The sequence below is a fragment of the Penicillium concentricum genome (assembly GCF_028827145.1).
Source record: "Penicillium concentricum strain IBT 3081 chromosome Unknown utg000002l_segment0_segment0, whole genome shotgun sequence".
Classification (NCBI taxonomy): Eukaryota; Fungi; Ascomycota; class Eurotiomycetes; order Eurotiales; family Aspergillaceae; genus Penicillium; species Penicillium concentricum.
The window spans coordinates 5,681,219-5,695,643 of NW_026622755.1; the positions used below are offsets into that span (position 1 = coordinate 5,681,219).

Below are 14,425 nucleotides of genomic sequence, written 5' to 3' on the forward strand. Positions count from 1 at the left end.
TGAGATCTAGCTGGAGGTCATGATTTAGGAAGGCTTGTATAATATCACCATGTTTGTTCTATGTAAATATACATAATAATTGCTGTCTATGCTTTTCTCGGGCTATTGTCATCTCACCATCAGCTTCTTTGCAGCTTCGTGACAGATAATTACATTCAGTTTTTCTCAATTGGCTTGCTGACCTCGTCAATCACCTTGAGCCACGTCTTCGACCATGTAGCGAACTTGTCTGCAGGTGCATCGTCCTTAGCTTCCGCAGCATCCCAGGGCGACGCGACCAATTCCACCGCTTGTGTGGCACACTTCCTCGTCTTCCGTAGATACTCAGCACAGGTTTCAAAATTGGCCTCGTACAACGCGCCAGCTGCCTCGTCGACATCGTCCGGGATCGCTTGCAGACTCAGCATCAATGACTCCAGCTTCTTGACACCAGACGAAGAAGCCAACGGCGCATTTCCGGCATTCTTCAGCCGGTTGTTGATGACAGCTGGGTAGACCTGAGCAATAGGCTTGAGGAAACGAAGCGTAGATTTCTTGTGTTCCTGGAGGGCAGCCGTCTCTTCCTCGTCATCCTCGTCATCGTCCTCATTATCATCACTTCCACCATTCTCCTCATCACCGAGAACATCGTCTAAGAAACCATCGTCCTCCTCTTCAGGATCCCAATCCTCGATTTCCTCAACCGCGTCGCGAACAAGATCCCTCCACTGCTCAACGCGGCGCATGACAAACCCAACGACCCCCTTACTCGCAACATCGGTTGTAGCATCACATGCATCCCAGACACGGCCTGTAGCAAGCATCACAGCATCCTTCTCGGATTTCGTCACATCGCTCTCCTTCCCTGTATCCTTCTTCTCCTGATCTTTCTTCTCCCCGACACGCTTGACCTCTCGAATCAGCGTAGAAAGCTCCGTCAAAGTCGTCTTGACAAGAGCCAAGACCTCGGAGTGAAATGCCTTGGTGTATTGCGCCGGTGTAACGAGAAGGGAAGCGGTCACGATCGACGGTAGCACGGATTCATTGAGTTCGCGGAGCACGGTGATGACAGCGGAATGCGTGAAGGGAGAGGTAATGGCCAGCAGGGAGAGTTTCGTGATTTGTGCTTTGAGCGCGTTCGACGAAATCGTTAGGAGGGGCAAGGCCTCGGCATCTTTTGCGGCTTCGGTTGCGGTAGTTGGGGATGTGGTGAGGGCTGTTTGGAATTGGCCGATGAGGGTTAGGGTCGTGCCGAGGATGACAGATAGTTGTTTGGACATTGTGAGGGTCGTGGGCTGGCTAGGGGTGGGTGGCAGGAGAGTGTAGTAGGGAAAAAATTTGGGCGGTTGGGTCTAATTATCGCGGGGCTGATTAGGGCTCTGCGGGGTCACCTGGGATTTCTATGTCAAAGCTGTTAGCTTGAGGCTGGTTTAATTGATCTGCTGTTCGCAGATGATCATGTTCATTTTTATCTGTATTTTTTTTTCCCTCTCAATCTAAAGATGGCGATGGTTTGTTGCTAGCATGTATCAACGCTCTAGTAGATCTGGCCACTCGTTTACCTTACGTCGCGAAAAGTTCTCGAAATACCAAATTCTATCTAATAGCCATGCGTGGCTTCCAAGCTTTTGAAAACCCAAATACACCAAGTAAAGCTGCCTTTCATTGTTGCTCCGTGAAAGCACTGGGGCGCCGAGCGACCTGAGTAAGCGACCTCCATTAGTACCATCACGTGCCTCTTATTGTATATCGCGCCACAGCAACGGTTCAACTATGATTTTTTGACGATCTACGTAGTATGGAGTGAAATGCCCCTAACGTTGCGGCCTGATTTCTGCACTGGATTATCGAGGGCCCACTGTACCTTTTACCCTATGATGCCTTGCGATGTACATCGATGCATCTTAAAGCTCAACATTTCCGTGGCTCGCTAGTAGGCAACTAAAGCATGGCGCATCTTATGATATTAATAGAAACCGTAATATAAGTATAATACAAAGGACAAATATCCTCAGCGCGTAGTCTGAGTAAACTCCTTGTCGACTCTAATCTCAGTCAGGGGAATCTGATCCCCATCAGAATGATCACCTACCCTCGGACCCAAGACATTGGTGTACGTCTTTGCGTTATCATATTCCGGCCTGAACGAGGTATCCATTCGTGACTGTTCTCTTACTGAGGCAGGATCATCTGGTAAGTGATAGAAAGAATGCCGTTTCGGATGCTTGGTGTGCTGCATGATGGTGACAGTGGATTCTGCTGCCCCTGACGGCTGAGTGACGGCATCCGAGGTCTTGGATGTCGTTCTATTTGTACTTCTGAAGAGAGCCAGAACTCTGCCGTGGATACCCAGCATGCGTGCTCCGAAACGGAAAGCAGGGCGGAGGGTTGGGAGGTTGGCTGAAATGATGCCGGCGGCCATTTCGATCGCGGTCCAGCCAACTGTTGGGGCAAGAGTGTAGGATGAATCAGCTGGGCTGTAGCTGAAGAGGACTGAGAAACGGTAGGCGGAGGCGAAGACGACGCTGTTGAGGTTAGATTGGGGGGCGGTTTCTTTTTTCTTTTTTGGAATAGTTAGTGGCTTACAAGAATCCCAAGCTGAAGGCAATCAAAACGGCTATCTTTTCCGCCATTCGAAGCTGGAGCTTCCATACTTGTGGAATTGGAAGGAGTAGAATGGCAACGTCGGTTGCGATCGTTGAGACGGCGTTGGCGACCCATGTAGCAACCTGGTTGATGCACCGCCCTGGGATCTGGGGATACCATAGCTTCTGGACGGGGACGCAAATGAAGATGAAGAGAAAGGTTATACAGATCACCCAAAGGATTATAAAGATTCCAATGATGTATGCCCATGTCTTGAAGTAAGGAAAGCGGAAGATCCGGTAGTACATGAGCAGAATGCCCAGTTTGGTCCAAACCAGGTTGAACACATAGAGAACCTCGGCCACAACTAGATACTTTGCAACTAAAACCACGTTTTCCGGTGGAATAGTGCTTGCATGAAGTCCCATTCCCTTATGAATCATGGCGTAGATGAATCCGACAACGACGAAGTTCCATAGCTTATGTTTCGATCAGAAAATATGCGTTTGAGATTCAATAGAGAAGATCGAACTAACCATAGAAAAGATGATCATATAGTCATCCCACCACAGCTTTTGCATTCGCTCATAACGGGCGAGTAGTCGAAGACAAACAGTCACGAAGGCCAGCACCGTGACTGAGGCCGTGGTAGCTATAGACCATTGCTGCAGACTGTCCTGGTCGCTTTCCATGACGTTTCAGGGAGGTAAACATAGAACTCAGCAAATGTTAATAAAATCTCACGGAGTAGACGAAGTTGCAATAAAAAGTCCCATCTTTGTCGAATTGATCATTGGATATCCTTTTCTCCACTTAACGAGTAATAGATTCTAGAAATTCCACTTTTGAACGTTTGAGTGACAAGCTTGGCGCGTCTCGAGTTTGAACTTAGTTTGGCAGCCCCGGGTTAGGAATTTGCCCTTTCTTCATATTTTCAATATGTATAGATATTAATAATTAGGAACCATTGGGGTGTACTCCGTAAATGAATTGCAGATCGTAAATTATCCACATGGGGACAGGGGTTGTAAATTGGTACATAGTACTACGTACATAGGTTTTGCCAAGTAGGAAATACGAAAAAAGTCCCACTCTTAAAAACAAGAAAAGTAAGAGAGATACTAGCTTGGATTTACAGAAAATTAAAAAAGAAAGGCTCAAATAGGTAGGTGAATAATGTGCTCCTTTAATAGTAATGGCTTGGTATATGGAGAATTATCAACCTATCATACCAGTTCTATACGGAATACTTTGTTACCATATCCAAAAGGGCCTCATCCACCTCCTTTGGGTTGGTGGCATTCAGATAATGCGCACCCCCTTCAATCATCACCAGTTTAGCCTCCACAGATGAGGTAAAACGTTTAATCTGTTCTGCAGGAACAATCGTCCCAAAAGGAGTGTCTTCAGTTCCCTTATCGAGTTGTTAATGCATAAATCATCCACATCGGTAAACATAGAACTCACATGTAGCCAATAAACAGGACATTTGATATCCCCGATCCGAAGCAGGAGCCCATCCCTCTCCAGTAGGCAGTTGAGCGCCATTCGGACCTTTTTCCGGCCCTCATCACCCTTATACACTTCCTTCAGGGTCTGAGTCCAGAACGCAGATCTCGTTTCGTTGGCAGCGGCACCGAAGCCGATTCCCCCCACTAGTCCACACCAGACATCATCCACAACAAAGCCGGGCGTAGCCGAGGGACTGGTCCACTTCTCATAAAACACCGTGAGATTGGCAGCAGGATCCCAACAGCCCTTGGACCGAGAATCCAATGATTCATAATCCATGGAGGTCCCGAGGGGCATGAGACCGAGAATCTAGCAACATCCGAAGTTAATAATATGGTTTGGCTTGGAATTAACCACTTCATTGAAGCCCGCGGCTTGGACTCACCCTTTCTGGGGCTAGGAGGGCCATCCTAGTCACGATCCACCCCCCTGACTTGTACCTAGGGCGAAGGCTTTCTGAATTCCAAAGTGATCCATGACCTGTAAGGCCATGTGGGCAGAATCCCAGTACGTAAAGTGTTCCGAGGGCGAACTGGTAGAGCCATGGCCTAATGGCTCAATGGCCAGAAGATTCATGGCATCTGTCAGAACTTCATTGTTGAATTGATCATGGTAGAGAGACGCGGTCATGCACATCGAATTAATGAGCACACATGTCGGCTTGGAAGGATCATAGTCCTTGGAGAAGGCGTATCCAGCTTTGATGCCACCTAGGTGTGGAACTTCGATAGTTTGAAGGGCGGCCATTCCGTAATAATCAGTCTTCGAGATGAATGTTATATTTACAATATACTTTTGGGGGAAGGAAGTCAATTATGCAATATGCCACCTACGGGAGTTAGCCGAGTTAGCCCCTCCATATTTCTTTTTGTAAAATATACTTCGTACATCGTATGGAGTATGTAAATCCCGAGAGTTCGTGCAACGCCCTTGTATTTCGTCCTAATTCAGGGATTGATCTCCGATTGACCGTCTAGTGGGGTCATTTCGGCAGACTGATAGTCGGGATTGGCTTCACTTCTGCACAATTAACGACAGCTTCAAGGGCCCATATATTCCGTACTAAAGCTGCCGGGTGGTGGGGCCGGATGCTTTCTGTGATGTTATTGGTGAATTCACCTTCCAGAAAACCATGCAACATCCGCGTATTGAAATATTTGTGTTTGGAGTGTTTAGATACAATATCAAGGAAGTTGTGAATAGAAACGCCGTGCAACCAGCGACAAGCGTTTCGGATATAAGTTTGACCGACCCGCCTCAGCGCCGTGATGGTCGCCAACAGATAGGCCTCACGTCCTGGGTTCGAGACTTACATATACATTTATTTGGCCAAGTTTCCGCTTCCCCTTAGTCGCTGATCGTGAGAAACGGACAAAATGTTTCTTGCCCCATAGATCTTGGCGGAGTTGCACATGATTAAATCGGGGAATCCCATATTACCTAAGCGATGGTTTTTGATATCAAACAAGACAAACACCTTCATCATTGCATTCCAGCTTGACGGAAGCTCAAAGCTTTTTGTTCATTATTACCAGCCATAATGGGAACAGCAAAGGCTCGCGCTCCTCCAAGGACACCCGCAACACCCACACAACTCGTGGAGACGTCGCGGTACCTTCCCGACAAGACATTTATCATCGACAATGGCGCCTACATGATCAAAGCCGGCTACGCTTCTCAAGCCCCCGCCTCCGACGAAACCGTTTCGGCCTGCTCCTCAATACCCAATGCTCTTGTTAAAACCCGCGATAATAAGATTGTTATCGGCGCGCAGCTAGCGACAGTCAACGATTGGAATGAGGCCATGTTCCGGCGCCCGGTGGAGAAGGGATATGTTGTGAACTGGGAAGCCGAGAGAGAGATTTGGGACCAGTCTTTCTTTGATGGAAAGGTGACGGCTCGGAATCGGAATCACCACATCGCGGACCCGGAAGACACAACCCTTGTGCTTACTGAGGCGCCAAATGCCTTGCCTATTTTACAACGAAACACCGATGAGATGGTTATGGAGGAATGGGGATTCGGCGGATATGCGAGATGTTTGGGTACGGTAGCCCGATCATTTGATGCAGCATGACCCCGTACTGACATGAACTCTATAGGTCCAACTCTCAACGCATGGAACGAAATACATTCTCTCTTCGGTGATCCTCTCTCTAATACATCCGATGCATCTATCTTGCCCGCAGATTGTTTGTTGGTCGTCGATTCTGGCTATTCGCACACCACAGTGACCCCGGTTTACAAAGGTCAAGCTCTTCAACGTGGGATCCGAAGACTCGATCTCGGAGGCAAGCACCTTACAAACTACCTGAAAGAGATTGTGTCAATGAGACAATACAATATGGTGGACGAATCATATATTATGAACCAAGTCAAAGAGGCTGTCTGCTATGTCAGCAATGACTTTGCTGGTGATTTGGAGCAAACATGGAAAACTGGCCGAAAGCGCCAGAGTGGCCCCGATGAAGGAATCGTGTTGGATTATGTGCTTCCAGACCCGAATGCAAACAAGAAGGGCTTTATTCGACCGCATGATCCTCTTCTGCACGCAAAAAAGAAGAAAGGAGCGAATTCCGGGCTCAGCACGGAGGTATTGTCGGAGGATGTACTGGTGCTGGGTAATGAGCGCTTTGCTGTCCCGGAGCTCCTATTCACACCCGGAGATATTGGTATGAAGTCAGCCGGTATACATGATATGATTCTCCAAAGTTTGTCGGTTCTACCTACTGGCCTGCACTCTGCCTTTTTGGCGAACGTTCTCGTTGTCGGGGGAAATGCTTTGATTCCGGGATTTATGGAAAGATTGTAGGTTCTGGAAAGTCCAGGGTTACAATTTTTACTAACAAACTATCTTTTTTATTTTGCAGGGAAACCGAATTGCGACAGATTGCCTCTGCTGAATGTGTCGTGAGAGTACGCCGGGCTAAGGAGTGAGTGACCCATTCATTCGGTTATCTTGACTTTGAAAACGCTGACAATTACAATAGCCCCGTTCACTCAACATGGCTAGGAGGTACTCGCCTTGCTGCAAACAGAGAGGAACTCAGCAAAGTGTCCATCACTCGCCAAGAATATCAAGAATACGGGTCAGGATGGGCCGTTCGACGATTTGCTGGCCTTGTATAAGGTTCCAATCGTCTTAGCAGTCTTTGTGGGTTAAGTATCATGGGAGTTTTTAACGGCCGAAACCGACAGCATTTATAGCATTTAGTGATACCCTAGTTTTTAGTGTTAGTGGTCAATATGTGTACACAACCTTTTGGAAATATATAGAAGTTTAGTTCAAGGCTAGAACACCGTAGACTTCACATTACGATGTGATTATTCGCTCTAATGTTGAAATAAGCTGTGTTTCTACCTCTTCAGGAAATTCCCAGATCCATGGATCCATGCCTGGTCCCTCTTCACCTCTTGTATTAGGGCTATTAGGTTGAATACCTCCAAGACATCCCCACTGCTTTGCGAGGCAACGGAATAAAGGAGACCTTTTAGAGGAGTTGGTATTTCTCTTGATCCACAGACTACAAGATATCAACCCCTAGGATGTAGCCGTCATCCCATAATGACTTTCAGGAACAAGAATGAAAATAGTGTTTGTCCATCCATGGCTAACTAAATGTACGATCACTATATGGCCTGAAAGATGAGGCCCACCCTGCACTTCTAGTTACATAAGAGGACATCCTGCAGGCCTGGATTCTTAGGTCTGGCCATGCACTTTGTCCCTCTTTTGAAGGGCCTGGTATTACCCCCTCCAAAATTGATATCGAATCCATGGCAAAATGCCTAAAAGGCACTCGTCCATCCATAAACTCCTAGACTACTTGGAGCGAGTATTCAAGAAAGTTAACGGGGAGGTAGGCCTGTCAGTAAAGCCCAAAACCAACCAAACGCCAATTAAACGCAACATATTTAACTCTTTACAGATGCACGGGGTGCTTCCAAAAGTTCCCAACGGGCAAACTATTAACTGCCCCCTGTGAACACCAATACTGTCCCTCATGCCTCCGTCGAATGTCCTTGACAGCCTTGAACAGCCCGGAGATGTTCCCGGCAAAATGTTGCTCACAAGAGATCCCCACAAAAGCAGTCGTGGCGGTGATGAACTCTCAAAACAAAAAGCGCTATATCGTTCGATGGGAGGAGAATAATGTCCCTCCTCTGGAACGCTTGTACTGTCCTCGGGCGACGTGTGGCGGATGGATCCCCCCAAGGAGCCCCGGGGCACGGTTAGGATATCGTGTTTGTCCTCATTGCCGGGCGAAGGTCTGCTCCAAGTGTGGGGATTTCTTCCATCTCGGCTGGTCGTGTAGCCATGACTCTGACACGAAGGCGACGTTGCGACTGGCAAAGGAGAATAATTGGCAGAGATGCTCCAACTGCCTGTATTTGGTTGAGAAGGTGGACGGATGTAACCACATGATTTGTAGGTGTGGACATCAATTTTGGTAGGTTTATGTGTACACGCACTAGGCAAAAAGTTAACGCTAATCGGTGAATAAGTTACCTCTGTGGTCAACGCGGCCAATGCGAATGTCCCCCACGTGGCGTCGAAAATGAAGATCTGGATACAGATGGGGATTTTGACGTTGACACGCTGGTCGCTGCAATGGAGCAAGCGGAATCGGCGGGTGAACCTTGTTGGTGGGAGGATGAGGCTTAGAGAATGGACGAGGGCGGGTAATCAATATTTATTTTCAGCAAATGCGATCTAGATTAATATGATGCAGGAAAGGTATCTTGATCGAAATGCTTTTTCTCCATCCCGGGCATAGACAGCAACTAGTAGTCGTAGAAACCCTTGCCGCTCTTCTTGCCAAGCCAGCCAGCATCCACCATGCGACGCAGGAGACCAGCAGGTCTGTATTTGCTGTCACCAGTCTCCTGGTGCAGAACGTTCATGATTGCAAGGCACGTGTCGAGGCCAATGAAATCAGCCAAAACAAGGGGGCCCATGGGCACGTTGGTGCCAGTCTTCATGATATTGTCAATGTCCTCGCGGCCACCAACACCAGTCTCCAGACAAATCACTGCTTCATTGATATAAGGCATCAAGATACGGTTGGCGAGGAAGCCGGGTGTATCGGCGGACACAGAGGCCACCTTACCCATCCGCTGGACAAAGGCAATGGCAGTATCCATGGTCTCCTGGGATGTTTGAAGTCCGCGGATAATCTCCACACCTTTCTGGATAGGGACAGGGTTCATGAAGTGGGTTGAGATGACCCGGGAGGAAGCCTGAAGGTCGGTGGGGTCCGCGCTGGTGGCAGCGGCAATCTTGGTAATGGAGATGGAGGAGGTGTTTGTTGCGAGGATGGCATGCTTTGGTGCGATCTGGGCCAAGCTGGCAAAGATCTTTGCCTTCAGATCCGGGATCTCAGGCACAGCCTCAATGACAAAGTCGACTCCGGACAGACCGTCTAGCGTCAAACTTGTAGAAATAAGCCCACGAGCTTCATCAGCTGCCTCTCGAGTGAGGCGCTGCTTTGCTACATCCTTTTCTAGAAGCTTATCTATTATCCAATGTCATGTCAGATAAATTCCAGGTGACTGCAGTAAACTAAACTGGAGCTGGGCGTACCGGCAAACTTGAGGCCCTTATCCAAAGAGGCCTGCGACGTGTCAACGAGAGTTACCGGGACCTTGGCCTTCTGGGCAGCAACGAGCGCAATCCCCAAGCCCTAGAAAGAGTTAGATTTGCAGCGTGGTGGTATATTTCGTGTTACACACCATTTGGCCCGCACCGATAACGCCCAATGATTTGACCTCGGCTGCGCGGACTGGAGATGTTGAGCAGAAGCTTCGGGCCACCGCAGGGCCTCTGCGAAGGGAAGCCAAGCGAAGAGTAGAGGTAAGCATGACTGCAGTGATTCCAGGAGCTATGGGGAAAATTAACAAAAGGAGTGAAGAAGGTAAGTGCGAGGAATCAAATCAGTATACTGCTATGACTTCACGTGCGTGCTTTCGGACGTCATTATAAGGAACACGACAGTGGCCATTGAAGCATATATCTCACCGCCTTATATATCGACCACTATGTGTTCCAAGGTTGTCTATCGGATTATGTACTTTCACCTGAGGCGTAATATAATAGGCCCACGGATATACAGCAGACCTAGTGATGATAATTTTTGATTAGAAGGTATGGCGCTGCCTGCTGTCTATAAAATCCAGAAGGGCAATATTGAAGCCCGAAGCTTAAGTACTCCAGAAACCAGCAATCTTGGGACAGTTCTCGAGAAAGTCCAATGGGAGACCATTTAGCTTACAATATCTAGGTTATGTTCTTGAGAAAATTCCGTACATTTGAGATCTTGTGGGTTGGCGTTTAGGTTCAAAGGATTCCAGGTGAAAGATCGAAAATGATCATGATTGCTTGTCGATCAAGCGGTAGAACACTTGATCAAACCGTCGGAATATGACGCATTATTTCCAAGGTTGACTTGGCGTAATGGCTATCTGCGGGAACGCCTGAACTTCAAAAGAATCACCTAGTTATACTTCGTACTCAGATCTATAGATACGACATTCTGCCAGATATTGCCACAGTGGCCGTTAATATTGAGCGTAAGACCACCGGTTATCTTCGGCACTTTGGCGGCATCCAGTTTCTCCGAATCGCCGAAGCCGAACACGCGTCGACGCGTTCCCCATTCAACTCGATTCGGGAAGCAAATTAATGGGGTATCAATCCAGCCCACCATGGATGAAGAGGTTGTTCCTCTAGGACACGACGTGCAAGTCGTAGACCCGGACGTGCGCAACTATGTTTACGGCCTGGTTACTGCTGTAAGTTTATTACCATTTTCTCCTTTGCCCGGCTCTGGGTCAATTTACTAATATGCTTGGTTATCTAGCTCGGCGGGTTCAATGGCGAAAATGCCGACCAGTATGTGCTCGGAGACGATGCGCTGGCATGTTTACGCGACATTAAACGCTGGTTGAAACTGTACGACGAAAAGAATAACCGGATGGACGTTGCGCGGTGCCTTGGAGAGGCCAACGTGATCAATGGTGATCTGCTTCCGATTCTCTCTCTCTGGTGGGCTACTGGACAGAACAACAAGCATATGACCAGGATCGCACTGGCGTGCTTGGAGCTTCTCGTTCCCTTAACATGGCCCGTGGAGTTTCACAGCCAGATGACAGTCAACCACCATCGTCATACCCCCTACATCCAACAAACACAGGTGCAATACAAGAGAGGCATCCTCAGATCTGGCGGATTGAATTTACTTCGCGCAGTCATTCGAATTGCTCTTCCAAGCATGGCGATCCCTCGATCTGAACGTGGGGCCCGAGACGAAGGAATCCTCAAATTGATGTTGTACTTGCTGCGAAACATTGCGATCATATCCCCTAATACCCGGCTTGCGGCAGAAGGCGACGAGGAAGAGACATCCAGATCGGCAACAATCAACGCTTTCCATGAGCAAGATGCATTTGCACTTCTCCTGACTATGTGCTCTAATGTCGGCGAAGACTTCAACCTTCAAGATATTCCTCTGATGGAGACACTTTTTCATATCGTCAAGGGCGTCAACGTCGAGAAGTTGTTCATGGACGATGAGCAGAGAACGGCCAAGCGAACCGACGAACTCAGCGATCTACTGAAAAAGGAATCATTGGTACGGAGAGAATACGCAAAGAATGCGCCTACACGCCATGGAAGATTCGGTACAATGATCTGGGTCAAGCGAGACGATGCGAAGGTGTCTACTGTCTCTGGACAAGGTGTGCTGCGCGACGACCAGACCACACTGCAAAAGATGGACGAGAGCAAAAAGTGGAATAAGCCTCGGCCTCGTCGCAGGCAAGAAGACGAGATCCAAAACAGTAACTTCAATATGCCAGCTCATCTTAACTCCGAGGCAACTAAGAACCTGCGGACTTTCGTGGAGGAGTTTTTGGATTCTGGGTTCAATCCTCTATTCACCCATGTGCGAAAAGCAATCGAGCGCGAAGCCGAGCGTGTGGTAGGAATCAATAATCGCCAATTCTTCTACACAGTCGGTTGGTTTCTGGAGGCAGAGCGCGTACGACGGAGTCGACAGCTCCGCCATCGCACGGCTCAGAATGGAGGAAGAGCTAAAGATATCGAACCCGATAGCTATGGTCTGGTTGCCGGCGTCCTGAATCAAGAGACCTTCATTTCTCTGAACCGGGCTATGCAGAGTAGCCTGGATAACAAGGAATGGGAAGACCTCAATGCCCAGATGCGCTGTTTCACCCAGATTCTGTTGACTGTTCAGGAAATGGCAGTGTCCCCGCTCGAAGAAGATCAGGAAATTGCAGAGAACATTCAAAACCGAATCTTCTACGAAGAAACAACCCATGATCGGATCCTTACTATTGTGCGCGGATACAAAGACCAAGGGTTTGGTTATCTGGATGCCTGCACAGAGTTAGCACATGTGTTCCTGCGTATGTTGGAACGATATTCCAAAGACAACGCCGACATGCAAATCCGCTCGCGTCGAAAGGCCAAAAGGCAAAAGAAGGCTGCCCAAGCTGCCGAGCAAGAGGGTGGGGATGACGACGACGAGCGTGACTCTGAAGATGAAGACATGGAGGAAGCCGCCCAGGTCACCAAGGAACGTAGCTTTGACTTTAAGCGATTCTCAGCGAAGTTCTGCAACCAAAACTGCGTGGATACCTTTATTGCATTCACAGGATTCTACCGAGAGCTCAATTCTGAGCAGCTCAAACGAGCCCACCGCTATTTCTACCGGATTGCATTCAAGCAGGAGATGACTGTCTTGCTGTTTCGTGTGGATATTATCAGTCTTTTCTACCGAATGATCAAAGGCCCGGGCCCCATGGACTCGAGCAGGTCTGTATTTAAGGAATGGGAGGAATTGGTCCGGCAAATCATACGACGATTGGTCAAGAAGCTTGAACAGCGCCCAGCCTTGATAACTGAACTGCTGTTCAGTAAGATCAACTCCACTGTCTACTATCTTGAATATGGACACGAAAAGCAAACGATGTCCAGTTATAAGCGTCCCCCGCCGGAGCTTATTATTACATCAACGGACGCGACGACAAAGGAAGCGAAGCTCCACATCGTGGTTGGCGCTCTTGTTCTCGATGGTAGAGCAGATTTGGTGCAATGGATCAAGGATGTCGTGAGCTCCGCAGCCTCCGAAAGAGAGGACTGGGAAACCCAAGAAGAAGTCCGTCGCGTCGAGAACCCCGAGAACATCCACGTTCCCAATCCGATGATTAGTATGTTCCCCCAACCCCCGGTTCTCAATTGATACTAATAAAAGAACAGCCGTAAAAGGCAAGAACGAGTTCGTTCAGAATGCCATGTTCTCGAACGCAAGGCTACGTCTGCTCATGACCGTCGTCGGATTCGAGCGACTCGGCGTTGAAGATGTGCTTGGTGCCTCTTGGGTCGTTCCGGCCTCTTTCAAGTCCGACGATTTGCGTGAAACAGCTTCCGAAATTTTGAAAGCCCTTCAAACACCGTTCTCCGGAGATGACAATGATGATCCTCGCAAGCAGATCCAACCAAAGAACAGAGGAATCGGTCGTGGCAACATTCAAAGCACGCTTGATGTCAACTTCGGATCGGAGTCCGAAGGCGAGGACATTCCAGATGGTCCTTTATTCCCGGCGAATCTGCGGTCAAAATCTAGTGCGCTGGATGAGCTTAAAAAGAAGCGCAAGAAGAAGCAGAAGAAGACCAACACCGAGAGTGAGCCACTGGATGACGAAACCCTAGAAGCGCGGCGCGATGCGCGTTTATCAAACGCACTTTCTCGCCAAGCGAAGATTAAGAGTGATCTGTTCATTCATGCCAGCGACGAAGAAACGGACGAAGAAGCCGACAAAGAGTTCTTCCGGCTCGAAGAAGAGCGGCGAATTAAACAAGCAAAAGAAGTCAAGAAGGCCTTGCTCACTGGAGCCGTCGAACCCTCAAGCAAGGGCAAAGGGAAGAAGTCTGCCGCCCGCAAGCGAACTAGCGACACTGGCATATCTGCCACCGCAAAATCGAAGCGACAGCGTCGTGACTCTGGTTCTGCTGCTAGCGGTGCTGAGAGTGATGCTGATGGTGATATTCTCATGGCAGAACTTGACGCTCAATCGTCACACTCCCAGCAGGAGATCTCCACTAGCTATGGCGCTGGAGAGGACGAAGACACCCCTCTCATATCGGATGAGGATGATCTTGCTTTCGATGATGATTTCGCCTTCACTCGAGATCGCCCGAGTAAGCTCCAAGCTACAGAGCCCGAGGTTATAGATGATGACGAGGAAGATGTGCCTGTGGCTCCAGCTCGGAGACGTATGCGCGGTGGATTTGTGATTGAGAGTGACTCTGAATAGCGGTTTCTCA

The 14,425-nt window shown here is 48.6% G+C and overlaps 7 protein-coding genes across 7 annotated transcripts; 3 read left to right on the forward strand and 4 right to left on the reverse strand.

Annotated features, from left to right (window-relative positions):
- Positions 1-155: 155 nt before the first annotated feature.
- N7517_005830 (uncharacterized protein) lies at positions 156-1,259 on the reverse strand (the record flags this gene model as incomplete). Its single annotated transcript, XM_056723560.1, has 1 exon — positions 156-1,259. One exon carries the CDS (start codon positions 1,257-1,259, stop codon positions 156-158), a length of 1,104 nt encoding a protein of 367 aa, XP_056579810.1.
- A 731-nt stretch (positions 1,260-1,990) lies between these two features.
- Positions 1,991-3,257, reverse strand: N7517_005831 (uncharacterized protein; the record flags this gene model as incomplete). The annotated part of the gene is made up of 3 exons (XM_056723561.1): positions 1,991-2,504; positions 2,566-3,044; positions 3,102-3,257. 3 exons carry the CDS (start codon positions 3,255-3,257, stop codon positions 1,991-1,993), a joined length of 1,149 nt encoding a protein of 382 aa, XP_056579811.1.
- Positions 3,258-3,802: 545 nt separating this feature from the next.
- On the reverse strand, positions 3,803-4,824 carry N7517_005832 (alpha/beta fold hydrolase; the record flags this gene model as incomplete). The annotated part of the gene is made up of 4 exons (XM_056723562.1): positions 3,803-3,979; positions 4,033-4,386; positions 4,463-4,473; positions 4,518-4,824. 4 exons carry the CDS (start codon positions 4,822-4,824, stop codon positions 3,803-3,805), a joined length of 849 nt encoding a protein of 282 aa, XP_056579812.1.
- A 793-nt stretch (positions 4,825-5,617) lies between these two features.
- arp6 (actin family protein) lies at positions 5,618-7,206 on the forward strand (the record flags this gene model as incomplete). The annotated part of the gene is made up of 4 exons (XM_056723563.1): positions 5,618-6,122; positions 6,180-6,885; positions 6,948-7,010; positions 7,068-7,206. The coding sequence occupies 4 exons, from the start codon at positions 5,618-5,620 to the stop codon at positions 7,204-7,206; spliced, it is 1,413 nt and encodes a 470-aa protein (XP_056579813.1).
- A 656-nt stretch (positions 7,207-7,862) lies between these two features.
- N7517_005834 (BRcat and Rcat domain-containing protein) lies at positions 7,863-8,743 on the forward strand (the record flags this gene model as incomplete). Its single annotated transcript, XM_056723564.1, has 3 exons — positions 7,863-7,945; positions 8,007-8,510; positions 8,584-8,743. The coding sequence occupies 3 exons, from the start codon at positions 7,863-7,865 to the stop codon at positions 8,741-8,743; spliced, it is 747 nt and encodes a 248-aa protein (XP_056579814.1).
- A 119-nt stretch (positions 8,744-8,862) lies between these two features.
- N7517_005835 (3-hydroxyacyl-CoA dehydrogenase family protein) lies at positions 8,863-9,939 on the reverse strand (the record flags this gene model as incomplete). Its single annotated transcript, XM_056723565.1, has 3 exons — positions 8,863-9,593; positions 9,662-9,761; positions 9,811-9,939. The coding sequence occupies 3 exons, from the start codon at positions 9,937-9,939 to the stop codon at positions 8,863-8,865; spliced, it is 960 nt and encodes a 319-aa protein (XP_056579815.1).
- Positions 9,940-10,782: 843 nt separating this feature from the next.
- Positions 10,783-14,415, forward strand: tof1 (putative DNA repair protein (Tof1); the record flags this gene model as incomplete). Its single annotated transcript, XM_056723566.1, has 3 exons — positions 10,783-10,869; positions 10,938-13,308; positions 13,358-14,415. The coding sequence occupies 3 exons, from the start codon at positions 10,783-10,785 to the stop codon at positions 14,413-14,415; spliced, it is 3,516 nt and encodes a 1,171-aa protein (XP_056579816.1).
- Positions 14,416-14,425: the final 10 nt, after the last annotated feature.